At 35.7% G+C, this 14465-nt stretch overlaps 2 protein-coding genes across 3 annotated transcripts in view; one reads left to right on the top strand and one right to left on the bottom strand.

Annotated features, from left to right (window-relative positions):
- slc10a4 (solute carrier family 10 member 4) overlaps positions 1-10062 on the bottom strand; it is a 10665-nt gene extending 603 nt beyond the window's left edge. Inside the window, 3 exon segments of one of the 2 annotated variants that reach the window (NM_001044803.2) lie at positions 1-1061; positions 6345-6555; positions 10023-10062. The exon segment at positions 1-1061 is cut by the window's left edge and continues 603 nt beyond it. In NM_001044803.2, coding sequence (NP_001038268.1) covers positions 522-1061; positions 6345-6555; positions 10023-10051 — 780 coding nt within the window. In that variant the 5' untranslated portion in view covers positions 10052-10062 and the 3' untranslated portion in view covers positions 1-521. 2 annotated transcript variants of the gene reach the window in all.
- si:dkey-90m5.4 lies at positions 9828-12949 on the top strand. Its single transcript, NM_001044772.1, is given in 3 exon segments — positions 9828-9944; positions 10171-10513; positions 12178-12949. Coding segments are annotated over 2 exon segments (984 nt in total). The 5' UTR covers positions 9828-9944; positions 10171-10179; the 3' UTR covers positions 12828-12949.
- The last annotated feature ends 1516 nt before the right edge of the window (positions 12950-14465 follow it).

Raw genomic sequence — 14465 nt, forward strand, 5'->3', positions numbered from 1 at the left:
ATCACCATTATTTTCTATTCTGATGCTTAGTTTCAATTTTGGTAGATCATCATGACCAAGTATACATGCCTAAATGTATTGAATTACTCCAATATGATTGACCTTGTCATTTACTTTTAAATGTGTACATTATATTAGAGAATAATGTATAAAAATTTATATATCTTACATTTTTTCAAATAATATTGATAGCTTTCATATAATATTTGTCCTAGCATGTGCATTTGCTTTTGAAAACTGTATATATTTTATGCTAATTTCAGAAAATTCCATTGAATGGCAATGTTTAGCATGTTTATATGAAGATTTAAAGCATTAAAACATTGGCTTGAATAACTTTCCTATCACCTCTGAGTGATGTCAAGATATTAGTTTTCATTTTCACAGTCTTGCAATCATTTTTGGCACGTTATCATTAAAACTCTGCGAGTGATTAGTTAGAAAACTAATGAAATGGATCAATCCTTATGCAATTACACAGGTCCAGTGTAGTCCAGTAGTTTTTTTGTATGTGTGTGTTTTTACACAGGCGTAGGACTTCCAGCACCATCCTGTGACTCGAGCACAATGACATTCGGATCGCTCACTATTACCGCGCCATATGTAGAATCAAACGGCACATCTTCTTCCTTCATTCTCTTGTAGGATACATTCGTGTCGTCATCATCGTCTTCCATGAGGTCCTGTTTGTGTAAAACCTCTTTCCTGTACATGCGGTAAACCAGGATGAAGATGCCAGCCTCTGCGGCCTGGAAGAGAGCGTACAGCAAAGGAAACATGTACATGCCACCCATCAACTGCGGGGGGAACGCCAATTTCAGGATAGCAGTGCAGAGCTGAATGTTCTGGCATCCGGTCTCTAAAGAGACAGTCCTGCGGCTGTTAGGGGGGAGGTCGAAGAGCGTGGCAAGGCCGTATCCTGCAGCGTAGCCAGCCATTGGCATGAGCACAGCCACCAGGTAGACAGAGGCAGGGATGGTGGCCAGCAGCTCCGGGCCCAGCATAGTGCCAGTCATGATGAAGAGCATCAGCAGAGTCACCAGGAGAGACCACAGAGACACCTGGAGCACAGCAACACACAGGTAAATCCTACTCACTGACATTACATTACACACTCATGCAGATGTTTGGATAGGCTGTTGAGTTTCATTTTTATATTCTTAAAATTCATTCATTTATTTTCTTTTCAGCTTAGTCCCTTTATTGTGGGCTTGTGGGTTGTGGGTTGCCACAGTGGAATGAACCGCCAACTTATTCAGCATATCTTTTAGACAGCGGATGTACTTCCAGCTGCAACAGATCACTCTCATTCACTCACCTACACTACGGACAATTTAGCTTACCCAATTCACCTATAATGCATGTCTTTGGACTGTGGGGGAGCCCGGAGCACCCGGAGGAAACCAATGCCAACACAGGGAGAACATGCTAATTCCACACAGAAATGCCAGCTGACCCTGCCAAAGCTCGAACCAGTGACCTTCTTGCTATGAGGTGACAGTGCTACCCTCTGCGCCACCGCGCCACCACTAGATACTGAAAATTAGTATATTTTTCTGTCTATAATTAAATACTATAACCAATTTTAATGAAATATTATAATATAACCATCATTTTTTCTGGATTGTTGGGCATTTTCTGACAATACTTTTATCATTTATTATGAATATAATGAACACATTTTACTATATGATTATTTTATTGTATGGGGTCTAATGGAGATATTTCTACAATGTTTTACAATGTGCAAAATAAACATATTCCCATAATACATTTTATTTATATGGGTCTATTGGACACATATTCTTAGAAGATTGTTTTATTTTATTTATTGGTTTAATAGATGGGTTTGATGTTAGATTAGACCAAATTCCATATTGACTAGACCCTTGAAATAAAAAATAATATTGTGAAAATGTCCATTAGAATAATTAAAAATATTACAATATATTACAACATATTCATTTTTAAAAATATATTCTTGTATTAATATTTTTTATGGATATAATGGATATTTTGAAATAGGTTTATATATATTATATATAGGTTTGCACCTTGGCTGGCTCAGTTGACATTTCCACCATGTAAAACATATGTTCAATAAGTTGGCGGTTCATTCCGCTGTGGCGACCCCAGATTTATAAAGGGACTAATCTGAAAAGAAAATGAATAAATTAATATATTATATTATATTATATTATATTATATTATATTATATTATATTATATTATATTATATTATATTATATTATATTAATTTATTCATTTTCTTTTCAGATTAGTCCCTTTATAAATCTGGGGTCGCCATTTTATTTATATTTTCTTTTTTTAAGAAGATTTTCCATTTGAATTGATTTGATCTGTTTTGACAACTTAAAATAAAATGAGATCTAAATAAAATGTAAAAAATTGGCTAAAATATTTGTAATTGTATCAATTAAAAGTATGTGCTCTTACATTTTTTTTTTTAAATTTTATGTATACTTGGGTGGACATATTCTCGCATGATTTGTATTTCTATTATGTTTTAGGTCTAATGAAGGTCTTATAATTTTATTTATTAATTTTCTTGGTACACTAAAAAAATGATTCTTTGGATTTACTCATTTTGTTGAGGTAAGTGGTTGCAAACAATTTATATGGGGTGAATTTAAACAGCCAAATTAAATTTAGCATTGTTCAATTTGTTTAAATTCAGCCCATGGGCGACACGGTGGCTCAGTGGTTAGCACTGTCACCTTACAACAAGAAAGTTGCTGGTTCGAGTCCTGGCTGGGTCAGCTGGCATTTCTGTGTGGAGTTTGCATGTTCTCCCTGTGTTCGTGTGATTTTCCTCTGGGTGCTCCAGTTTCCCCCACAATCCAAACACATGAGCTATAGGTGAATTGAATAAATAAATTGGCTGTAGTGTATGACTGTGCATGAGTGTGTATGGATGCTGTGTAAAACATATTCTGGATAAGTTGGCGGTTCATTCCACTGTGGCAACCCTTAATGAATAAAGGGACTAAGCCAAAGGAAAATTAATAAATGAAGGAATTTAGCCCATAAAAATTCTTTGCAAACACCTTAAATGTTTTTAGGAAATTCAACGTATATATTTTTTCAGTGTACGTTACAATGAATGTGCTCAAAAATAGTAATTTTCACGTAGTAAATGCGTCTAATAGACTGAATATTATGTGGTAATTTATTGTCTAAATATTCTAAACAACCCCTTTTTTAAAAACAAACATTTTTATCATAGATTTAAACAAATTATATCAGCTTAATCTCACCATACAAGTATAATCACTCATGATGTAAACGACACACATTTCCCAAGTCCAGTGAAACTGCTGAAAAAATGACATGGTGTAACAAGATTCAGCAGGCAGCAATTAACTATAAAGCCTTTCCTTTATTAAAGAGACTGTGAACAATTGAAAGTGACATATTTAGCTATGAATGACCTGGGGAATCAATCCTGAAAAGAGTGAATGGCACAGAGAGACACACGATGTTACTACTAGAAAAGAAAAGTGCAAGCCATGAGTGACAAATCAGCCCAGTTTTTATCCACTCCACTTGATGTGCTTTCTCTGAAACCACACTTGTTTCTTTATCACTGTCTCTGTTACTCCTCCCTCGTCCTCGCTCTATCTCACAGTCGCCACTGTACCCTTACCAGGCTGTTCTTAGATAAGCTTAACTGAAAGGAGGAACCCATGCGTGCGTATGTGACGCCACCTTGCCCCGGGCACTTCAGACTCCTTTAATGGCCAGAGATTGTGGACATTAGGACGACATCACAACCAGCGATATTTCAGAAAAGACAGCATGAAGTTTAATCATTTTATATTATACTGAAGGCCAGGCACTGCAGGAAAAAAATTGTTTTTTTCATCTATTTTGATATTTTGGGCATTCATATAGTTTTTTTTTTTATTGTAAAGAAAACATCCAGAATACACTTTTAAATGTTGTATCTCATCAGTTTGTATCTGCACTCTTAAACCCAATAAGTTAAGGTAACACAAACCATTTGAGGAAACCGATAGCAACAAACCATTTAAGTGCAAAAACTAATCCTAACGAGTACTGTGAACTTACTTCATTTAAGTAAATGATGCAATTTGAGCACAGTAAAACCCAATAAATGAACTCAAACCAACTGAGCACTGTAAAACCCAAAGTTAGTTAGTAAGTTAGGTCAACTCAAACCATTTGAGGAAACCGATTGCAACAAACCATTTGAGTTAAACCACTAATTTATATGAGTACTGTGAACTTGCTCCATTTAGTTTGATGTAATGAGGTATTTTATTAACTAATTAGCTTTAACGCTGAATTCAAAACTCTTTTCAAATGAGTGGAATTAACTTCCAGTCAGTTTTGAGTTAACTACACTCATTTTATTTGATGAAGTTGACTGTTAGGTTTTACAGCGTGTAGATTTCAATTACAGCACATATTTAAAGGCTGTTTCCCAAAATAAGTTTTAAGATGTTAAATCTCAACTTCAGCTACATGTAGCAAACATTTTTCATGTTATTGATTATGTACAATATTTTATATTTAAAAAATTGAAAATTCTTTTTTTTCTGCTCTGTTCAGTATTCCCATGTAGAAATCTTATAAATGGAAATGTAAATGCAAATTAGAAGTTCAAATTTTAATTTGACATATATAAAATATATGTCATGTATGCAACATATATTTTAAAATATTGCAAAAATGGCGGGTTACATATATTTTTTCTAACTGGAATTACAAATATGTATGTACATGTTCATTATTCATTCATTCATTTTCTTGTTGGCTTAGTCCCTTTATTAATCCGGGGTCGCCACAGCGGAATGAACCGCCAACCTATCCATCATATATATATATATATATATATATATATATATATATATATATATATATATATATATATATATATATACACAGTTGAAGAGTTGAAGTCAGAATTATTAGTGCCCCTGTTTATTTAATTCACCAATTTCTGTTTAATGGAGGGAAGATTGTTTCAACACATTTCTAAGCATAATAGTTTTAAAAACTTATTTCTAATAACGGATTTATTTTATCTTTGACATGATGACAGTAAATAATATTTTAATTGGTATTTTTCAAGACACTTCTATACAGCTTAAAGTGACATTTAAAGGCTTAACTAGGTTAATGAGGTGAACTAGGCAGGTTAGGGTAATTAGGCAAGTTATTGTATAACGATGGGTTGTTCTGTAGATTATTGAAAAAAAAATCAGCTTAAAGGGGCTAATCTTTTTTTTTCCCAAAAATGGTTTTAAAAAAATTAATAACTGCTTTAAATCTAGCCGAAATAAAACAAATAAGACTTTCTCCAGAATAAAAAAATATTATCAGACATACTGTGAAAATTTCCTTTTCTCCAACATAAAAACTTCAACCGTATATACATATATATATATATCATATATATATATATATATATATATATATATATATATATATATCGTATATATATATATATATATATATATATATATATATATATATATATATATATATATATATATATATATATATATATATATATCATTAAAGCTAATATATTTGAACACATATGTACATTTATATATAAAAGCAGCAGTTTTTTTTACAATATTTTTTATGTATACATGCATATAAAATATAGTGCTCAACATATATGAGTATACACCCCCAACAAATCTCTTGTTTAAACTAATATTTTCTATAGGATACTTTACAATATTGTATTTGTGCATATACATTAGATTAGTCAGTACTGGAGCCAAATCTGGAGCTCATCTAACATAATTACTTACAATAATGGTTCAAAAATTAGTTGCCCAAATTTATGTTATATATATAAAAAAAATTATATTTAATATTTAAATGATTTTTTTTTTTAAAAATAGCAAAAATCAAGAGAAACATAAAAAAGTACTATTTTGTTGAAATGCTGTTGTTTTTTTATTTATTTATTTTTGCAATATTTTTCATGAATGTAATTGTATTATCTTTCCATTTCTAAATATGTTTGGTGACAAAAATATTATTTTAATAAATATATCTGTTATATGTTAATATATCTAATAAATAAATCTATTTTGTTCAAATGCAGCTAAATGTATTACCCGTATTCACTTAAAAATGGTTAAAAATATTCATTTTTAAAATAGAGTGTAGTCATATATGCTGAGCACTGCATATCATGATTTATATATGTGAAATTTGCATTTATTTCAGATTTATATGTGGGTTTTCCTAATCTCGGAGTGATGAAAATAGATTCATATATTGTAAAAAGAAAAACTTTATCCAATTATCAAATTTTAGTGCTAGAAATGTGTGCACCTTGATGATGACTTCTGCCACATGAATGTAGCGCTGTCTCAGCCAGACGCCAAGGCCGATGGGGATGAGGGTGCTGCACAGGGTCAGAATGATGGGGCCGAAGGGCAGAAGGTCCACCACTGGTGTGTTGATCCATGCGCGACTGTACATCCACAGACACAGCGGCATGAGCACGAGGGCCAGGAGAGTGGAGGAGATGGTCATGATGATGCTGAAACACAAAAGACCATCCTAAAGCAATGGTTGACCAAAGACTGACAAGCAGTGCAGTTTGATATTCTGGAGTGTGATAAGCATACATACAGCTTTTAAATATAGATTTTTATTTATTTTATGTTTTGTTTCGTTTGACTTTTTTCTCTCCAAGTCATCTTCGGTTTATTCTTAAAATGTTTTATTCACTGTGTTTTATTTTTCTGGTATCTTATTTTCAAATGATGTCCCACCTGCTTTATCCATTTTCATTCATTCATTCATTTTCTTGTCGGCTTAGTCCCTTTATTAATCAGGGGTCGCCACAGCAGAATGAATCCCCAACTTATCCAGCATATTACGCAGCTGATGCCCTTCCAGCTGCAACCCACCACTGGGAAACACCCATTCACACTCATTCACACAAATACACTATGGACAATTTTAGCTTACCCAATTCACCTGTACTGCATGTCTTTGGACTTGTGGGAAAAACCGGAGCACCCGGAGGAAACCCACGCGAACACGGGGAGAACATGCAAATTCCACACAGAAACGCCAACTGACCCAGCCGAGGCTCGAACCAGTGACCTTCTTGCTGTGAGGTGAGAGCGCTACACTCCGTCACCATGCTGCCCTGTCCATTTTCATTTCATTTTAAAATACAATCTCATAATATATTTTATTAGTTAAGTAAATGAGTTAATAAATAAATAACCCAATAAAGGTTAAAAATAACCCAAAAAGCACCAAATATTTTCTAACTCAACCATTGGCTTAAATAAACAACTCAACGTTTTTTTTTTGGTTTTTTTTGGAGTGTATTATTTCTCATACTTTGTTAGAGACATTCTCAAACATCCCAAAAACATTTACTTCAATGCAGTTTGTCCTCACCACCCTCGCACCGCATTACTGGTCGGATGTGGGCAAAGACCTGTCATCTACCTGAGGTTCATGTCTCCGTTGACCAGCAGAGTCATTATGTTGGAGAGGTTTCCTCCGGGGCAGCAGCCGCACAACAGCACGGCCATTGCGGCCACATCGTTGAGCGAGAAGGCAAGAGCCAGAAGGAAGGCGATGAGGGGCATCAGCACAAACTGGCACACCGCCGCCAGCAGCACTCCGATGGGCTTGCGGATGTGCTCGCCCAGCTGACTGAGCTCCACCGTGCAGCCCAGCCCGAGCATGGTGAAGCACAGGACTATGCCAACAAACACGTTAATCCAGTGACTCAAAGGTGAATCCCAGAAAGCAACGATCCGGTGAGTGGGTGCTTCAGAAGACGAGAACTGAGCCGCCAGGAGCCCTGCTGGAGCCACATCGCTCCTGGGCACCAGAGAGAGCGGCTCTTGTGTGGCGCGTAACTCCGCCATATGTGGACTCTCCGGGAAACTGTCGAGACCCTCCGTGAAGCTCAGAAGCCTCCTGTAGGTGCTGTAGGTCTCCATCGACTCTCCTGGGGACTGGAGCTCTCCAAAGGATCCTTGGTCCCCGCAGGTGTCCCCTCCCAGAACTGTGGAGAAAGGCAAGGCGCGTGCTCCACTAGCGGCACAGGATCATTGCAGAACTGTCCGCGGTGACGGAGGGACACCGGCTCTCCAGCGCAGCGCGGGCACACCGGGAGGGGTTTGGCGTGGAGCGCGTCGCGTCACCAAGGACCATTAGAGACGCCATCCTCATTAATTAACCCCAGAGCTGAACACAAACATTTCCCATCTTGAGAGAGCTTGTGCATGCTTTTCCTCTTGTTTTATTAAAATCCTGTCCGTGTTTTTATTCAGCGCCAATATTCTAGGTTTATTTATCAAATAAAGTTTATTAAAAGTTTTAAAGTGTTTTAACATTCAGTTCAGTCATAATATGTAAAACTGTCTATTTTAATATAAAATTATATATAATTATAAGAGCGCGTCACGGTGGCACAGTAGCACGATCGCCTCACAGGTGGCTGGTTCGAGTCCCACCTGGGTCAGTTGGCGCTTCTGTGTGGAGTTTGCATGTTTTCCCGTGTTCACGTGGGTTTTCTTCCAGGTGCTCCGGTTACCTCCAGTCCAAAGACATGTGAATAAATAAGCTAAAATGACCGTAGCATGTGTGAATGCAAGTGTGTATGGGTGTTTCCCAGTGTTTGGTTGCGGATGGAAGGTCACCCGCTGCATAAAACATATGCTGGATAAGTTGGCGGTTCATTCCGCTGTGGCGTCCCCAGATTAATAAAGGTACTAAGCTGAAAAGAAAATTATTGAATAAATAAACTAAAAAATTGATAATATAGGCTACAGTATATAGCTAAACAGAATTAAATCTCTTTAAGGTTAAGAAAAACTGACTAAACGAAAATGAATAATGTTGTAAAACTGCTGTCAATTTAGCACACTTTTTTAAACAAAGATAATTAATTTAACTGGGTCAAAGTTTTTTCAGTATTTTCATAAGTTTAATTTAGCTTTTTTTTTTTACGAAACATTAAAGGAAACCACATGTACTGAACTCGAAGACCTCTTTACCTTTAATAACCTGATAGTTCTTTAAATATTTAAATGGGATATTTCATCAAAAAAGCAAGTTAACAACAAAAAACATTTGTTCAGCTAAAAAATGCAAACAAATAAACAAACAAACAAACAAACAAACAGAAAGAGATAGTCTACAATGTAAAAAAACATGCAACAGAATGTATTGTAGCAATATCAGAAAGATGAGTATTTATTATTTCCAAAGTTAAAAAAGGCTACAAGTAAAAAATAATTTTAAAGTTTCATCAGAAGCTTTATTTGAGTGAGAGGCTCTATATATGAAGGTAAATTTACTTTTTAAGTTCTTGCCTGAAATTTACTCAATGTACATTTTATCTGTAATATTTATTTCACCACAAAATCAATTTCAGAATCAACTTGAGCCATTTCCTCAGCATGAAACAAATCACCGGGAACCTGCAGTATGATTCGAAATGAAAACTTGTTCCCATTTGTGTTGTGCAACTTCTTCTTCATTGTGCAACGCTGATTCTTCAGGAAAACATCAATCATTTACATGTATTGATCTAACACTAGACTGTTATTAGTCGTTCTTTCACTATAAACATTTTTTCAATTTATATTTTTATGTTAGATTTCACCACCATTCGTAAATAGGCCTAATATTTATTTTATTTTTTATTTTTTTATTAAAACGACGGTCTGTCTGCTACATTTTAGTTGTTTTAATTAATACTCTTTTTGGAAATGCGGTGTGTACTTTCACCCTGAGTCATGTTCAGATCACTATTTGCATTAGTGACGAGTTTTCTCTGACTGTTTTATTTTCCTGTAAACAGTGCTGGATGCACACACTGGACAGTCTCTGTCAGGTTATATAACCCAAACTAATGAGCAGAATTTTGGAATAACTGGACATTTACACAAGGTAAAATTGTGTTTTTATTGATGTTTTACCACTTGTAAAAAAATAACCAGCCAATTTCACTAATCTAGCCATTCTTACGTTTTCTTTATGGTAATAGGCCTAACCATTTGTTGAAATTAGCTTTGCTCTAAGTAAATATCTTCTCAAAAGCAAAACAGCTCTGTCTTATGAAGTAAACAAGTATTTGTGAGAAAATAGTTTGAATTAAACTTTTTTCTTCTTCAAGCTCGTGAAGATGAACTCCTGGCTCGTGCGCGCGCTCGCGGTGATGCTGGTCCTGTGTAGTCGGGACGCCCTCTCGTGTCCAAAGAGATGCACGTGCCACTTCAGCGCCAAAACCACCGAGGTCGTGTGTCCTGATGCTGGACTCTCTCATTTTCCTGGAGACGGTCTTCCTCCCAGCACCACTTCTTTGACCATCCAGTTCACCAACCTGACCGTGCTGACTTCTGAACACTTAAGAGCAGTCCCGCTTCTGGAGGAGTTACACCTGCCCGGCAACAAACTCAGCAGTTTACCGGCAGACATTCTGAAAGACCTGAAGTACCTGCACACCATTGACCTCACAGGTAGGTGGTGTGTGCGTGTGTGTGTGTGTGAGAGAGAGAGAGAGAGAGAGAATTCACTATGCGACTTTGAGACTTAAGACTTTGAATTCAAATTAAGCAGTGGTCGTAATTGACCGTTAAAATGGAGAAAGCCACACGGGGAAAAGTTTTTACTTTTTGTATATTATTTTTGTTAATCCGTTAACTTAATTGATCTGAATTGTGAGAATCGAAACGTCTCTGCTTTAACATTATTACTAACGTTACCATGTTCAAGCAGAGAATGCTGTTTTGAAGTTGGGTGGCATTAATCTGCCCCTGTTCTAACGGCTGCACTAAGGGCGCGAAAGACGGCCATTTTCTATACTAAACAAATAGCATCTATTATATAACATTTTAACAGCATTAAAACAACAAAAAAGAGCTTGTGAACGTCAGGTGAGGTTGAATTAACCTGTAAATGTTAATGTATTGTTAGTTCCCTTGAAAATTCAATAAAGAAAGGAATATATCACTAAAATAATAAATATATCAATAACTAAATGTGTGTACTAAGTTGCGAATGAACTCAATTTTTTTACCTAACACAGGTCTATTTGTACTCAAACAAATTCTAATTACAAATCGTTTTGTATTTTTGAAGGCTATAGTCACTCACTTCAGTTATAACAATTATTTTTACTTAACTTCACAAGACTAAAAGTTCTCGTAGTTAAAGAATTGCCCTACCTGCTGAAAAATCCAGCTTAAACCAGCCTAGGCTGGTTGGCTGGTTTTAGCTGGTCGACCAGGCTGGTTTAAGAGGGGTTTTGGCCATTTCCAGGCTGGTTTCCAGCCATTTCCAGCCTGGTCTTAGCTGGTCAGGCTGGAAAATGACCAGCCAAATCCAGCTAAAACCAGCTTGACCAGCCTGGTTTAAGCTGGACATAGCTGGTTTTGGCTGGGCTCCCAGCCTGGCTAGGCTAGTCAAGCTGGTTTTAGCTGGTCATCTCCCATCCTGACCAGCTAAGACCAGGCTGGAAATCAGCCTGGAAATGGCCAAAACCCCTCTAAAACCAGCCTGGTCAACCAGCTAAAACTAGCTAACCAGCCTAAGCTGGATTTTTGAGCAGGGCTTATATAGGCTAAGTTAGGTCATAAAAAAAACTGCTTAAGAATTGCAAAAGCATTTAAATGAGTTTTAAAAAGCAATTATAAAAGTGGCACATAAACACAGACTTTGTCAAATTGTAAATTATTCCAGTTATGTGGAGCTGACACCAAAAAGCAGTCATCTTTTAGTTTGGGAACAACCAACTGTAATTTGTTAGACAAACAAAGGTTACTAGATGCATGTTATGACACAAGACCAGAGATATACTCTGGACTATATAAATCTGGACTTAAGTAGAACTATGTTAAGCTGCTTTGACGCAATCTACATTGTAAAAAGTGCTTTATAAATAAACATGAATTTAATAAACTGAGGGGCCAAACATTACTGGCCCTTGTGACCAAACAAGAACATTTTAAACTGCACCATTTAAGGCTAATGAAGAGCACTGATGCAATACCTGACCTTTTTTGCTCTATTTTCTCCAGAAATATTTGAAGAAGGTTTTAGGACAGCCAAAATACTACTTAAAATAATGCAGCAGGTCACATTTGTATTGTTCTCTAACTCTCCTCATCTGAACTGTGCTCAGATAATGAACTGCGAGAGCTACCAGAGTATGTTTTCCGTCATGCTCCACTCCTCAACCTGGTGCTGAAAGACAACCGCATCTCCAACATCCACCCAGATTGGTTTCCCAACAACAGCAATCTCACTTGGTTGGACCTGTCTGGAAATCAACTCATGAAATTCCCAATGGCCCAACTCCAAAATCTGAGACATCTGAAGGTTCTGCACCTCTCGCAGAACAAAATCGAAGAGCTTCCGGTAGGGTGTCTAGATGCTCACACTGCTTTGGAGAGGCTTTATTTGGACCAGAACAAAATCCAGACCTTGGACGTGAAAGCCTTTAGTGGCTCTACTAACCTGACACACATCTTCTTGCAAAAAAACAGAATAGACAGCCTTCCTCCAACTGTATTCCAAGAGCTCAAGCGCTTAGAGTATGTTGATCTCAGTGACAACAGGCTGCAGTTTCTGTCACCTGGCATATTAGATATTAATACCAGCTGGGTAGAGCTGACCTTTAACCCTTGGCACTGTGATGCTAAAATAGAGTACCTATGGAGGAAAATTACCATGGAGTCGCTTCAGTCAGAGCCTAAATGTGCTGCACCAGAGAACCTGAAAGATCGTGTCATTGCAACACTTACACGCAAAGACATGGGCCTGAAAGAGTGAGAGAAACAAGATCTGGAAGAGAAAATGTGTTCAAAAGAAGTGGAAGCAAGGGTTTAAGCAATTTCCATTAATGGTTTGCAAGCTGCACTGGAAATAAACATTTAAGATTTAATAGAACAGTACTTAATTGTGATATAACTCTTCTTTTTGACATTTCAAATGATTTTTTTTAAAAGTCATAAAACATGTACGATTTAACACAATTACTAATAAATGAAATAAAATAATAGATAACTATAGTTAAATAACAAAACAAAAAAAAACATCTTTAAAAAAACAAATAACAAGCAGTTTTTGACTTACACCTCTAAAATGTAATGTATTAAAAGGCAGAGAACTATAACCAAAAATCAATCACAACCTTAAGATTTTGCACAGCAAGTCTAACACTTGAAGTCGGATCACATCATGGTTTTGTATATACAGATCAGACCATTTTTCGGATCAGCCAAAAAGAGGAGACAAATCATCACCTTAGAATTATAAGGATCTGACATTTTTGTCAAAATTGAGTTATTCACATATTCTTATTAAATGATAACTCATATGCATTATGGGATTTTTTTTATAAGTTGTTTACATTTTAAGATTTTTAATTTAAAAACAAATGTTACACATAAGGTTTGCTTAATGGAATGCAACAACTTTGAAGCTCAATATCTCAAAATCATTCAGAACGCAGATAGAACCTTAGAATTCCAAGGTTACAAAATGTCATTTGCCAAACATATTTAATAAAAACAAATTTAAAAAAATATTAAAAATAAAATGAAGAAATAATCAGCTGAATAAAAATATATTTTAAAATGTTCGTTACTGTGAAAAATTCATGGTTACTACTACTGTTGCTGATAATGATAAATGTAGAAATCTAACATTATAATTTGCACAACCCATATTTACTTTTAGACTTATTTGTTAATTAATTATTCAGTTATTCACTCATAATACTTTATGTTTGATTGCTAGATGTGTCATCTTTGAAGAATTATTCAGTGGCATATTTTTGATGGCTTGTTGTAGCCACCTATTGTTAAATAATGTAATTGCTGCCTACAACTTACATTTTTGTGCGTCATAAAGTGCGTTTGATGGTGGTTTTAATCTTTACCATAAACATCAGTGGTTTTATCTAAACTATAAACCATTCTGCCAGTGCATCGGTGTTATTTGACTGTAACTCCATAACTAACTCAGACTAAAGACTGCATCTCTTTCTTGTTTTTCGCGTTTTCAAATTTGAAAGCAGCGATTCCAAGCATTAATAAACATTTGCAAATCAACATAATTTACAATTTATGTTGCGTGGGTGTTGAGATCACAATCTTTTAATGATTAATTGTGCAGCTTACACTGAATGCATTAATACAGGCTAAACAAGTAGTAACAGAAAACACCATTAATTACCTAAGAAACCCACCACATGTCAAATAACCTATCACAACTTCTTTTGTCTTCATTATATTGTTGACAGGAAATATAATGAATGACGCGACAGGAGATCTCTCAGCGATTGTTACATATTTAGGATTAATCTACAAGTATAAAAAAAAGTAATAATTCGCAGGTGACGTGTTCCAAACCATGAGCTGTGATCCGTACAAATCACAGATCAACCATGATCTGGTTACACCCCTA

The sequence above is a fragment of the Danio rerio genome, chromosome 20, assembly GCF_052040795.2.
Source record: "Danio rerio strain M-AB ecotype USA chromosome 20, GRCz13ab, whole genome shotgun sequence".
Classification (NCBI taxonomy): Eukaryota; Metazoa; Chordata; class Actinopteri; order Cypriniformes; family Danionidae; genus Danio; species Danio rerio.